The 1,050-nt window shown below is 32.6% G+C and overlaps 1 protein-coding gene across 1 annotated transcript; it reads left to right on the top strand.

The window, feature by feature from the left end:
- Positions 1-224: 224 nt before the first annotated feature.
- Positions 225-1,016, top strand: NAEGRDRAFT_77145 (uncharacterized protein; the record flags this gene model as incomplete). The annotated part of the gene is made up of 1 exon (XM_002667898.1): positions 225-1,016. The coding sequence occupies one exon, from the start codon at positions 225-227 to the stop codon at positions 1,014-1,016; it is 792 nt and encodes a 263-aa protein (XP_002667944.1).
- Positions 1,017-1,050: the final 34 nt, after the last annotated feature.

The following is a 1,050-nucleotide window of genomic DNA, read 5'->3' as shown; positions in this document are numbered from 1 at the left end:
TGGGATAATAAAATGTTTTTACTTTTGTAAAGTATTTTAACAAGTTTAGTCAACTTGAAAAACTGTGTTTCCGTTTGGGTTAAATTTGCAATGATGCAATGGTTGACAAGTTTTTGTGTTCCTTGGCACAAATTTTAGAACAATCAACTCGAGTTGATTTTGCAAAATATATTCTATTAAAAACCTGTTTGTTGGAAATTGACAAACTAATCAAAAAAAAAATCATGACCATCCGATCAATCACAAGAAGAAGACATCAAGAGGAAGTATTCTACAACTCTCTCAAGCAATTTCCAACCGAAATTAAACTCTATATTCTATCATTTGCCTTTCCAGATTCTATATTGATAAGATTTAAATTCTCCGATCCAAACTTTAAATTTTGCAACATTATTAGAACTGTAACTATATCACCAGAAGCTAACATTGCTGGTCTGAACCGATATCCCTTCCTTGAAACTGTTGTAATTACCAGAAATAATTTCAATGATGATGGAGCTTTGGGAGAAAATGTAGATCCAGCCAAGATCATCGATCTTACTCAAGATGGAATTGAAAACTGTGTTGATTTGACAGATGAACCGGTAGAATATCCAGAAAGTGTTAAGAATTTCGAAGTAGAGGATGTTGACTTGGAAGAGATTCAAACATTTCCTCCAAATATGGAAAGACTCTCAATAATTTGCAGACGTTATCATACTCCTTTCAACCTTCCCCTGCTTTCAAATCTTAAAACTTTGAAATTACATAGAGTGCATTTATTTAGTGATCTTCTCGATTTTAGTGGTATTGAAGATTTGGAATTGGTTAATATTCAACTGTCATGTCCAGATCATTCGATAGCTTTTGGTGCACCAAAACCTGCGCTAAAAATTGCAATTTCTCCATATACCAAGAGGCTTGTGCTTTTTGGTTTCTTTATTATCAATATCCTTTTTGCAAATTATCAATTACTGGAACACTTGAAATATCTACATCTTGAAGGTAATAATATAAAAGGAGGTCAATCTTACTAAATTAGACGCACCAGAATTGAGACCTGAAAATAAT

This window comes from Naegleria gruberi, assembly GCF_000004985.1.
Source record: "Naegleria gruberi genomic scaffold NAEGRscaffold_1587, whole genome shotgun sequence".
Lineage (NCBI taxonomy): Eukaryota > Heterolobosea > Eutetramitea > Acrasida > Naegleriidae > Naegleria > Naegleria gruberi.
Note: the sequence above shows the minus strand (reverse complement) of the source record. Positions and strands in the feature narration are given on the sequence as shown.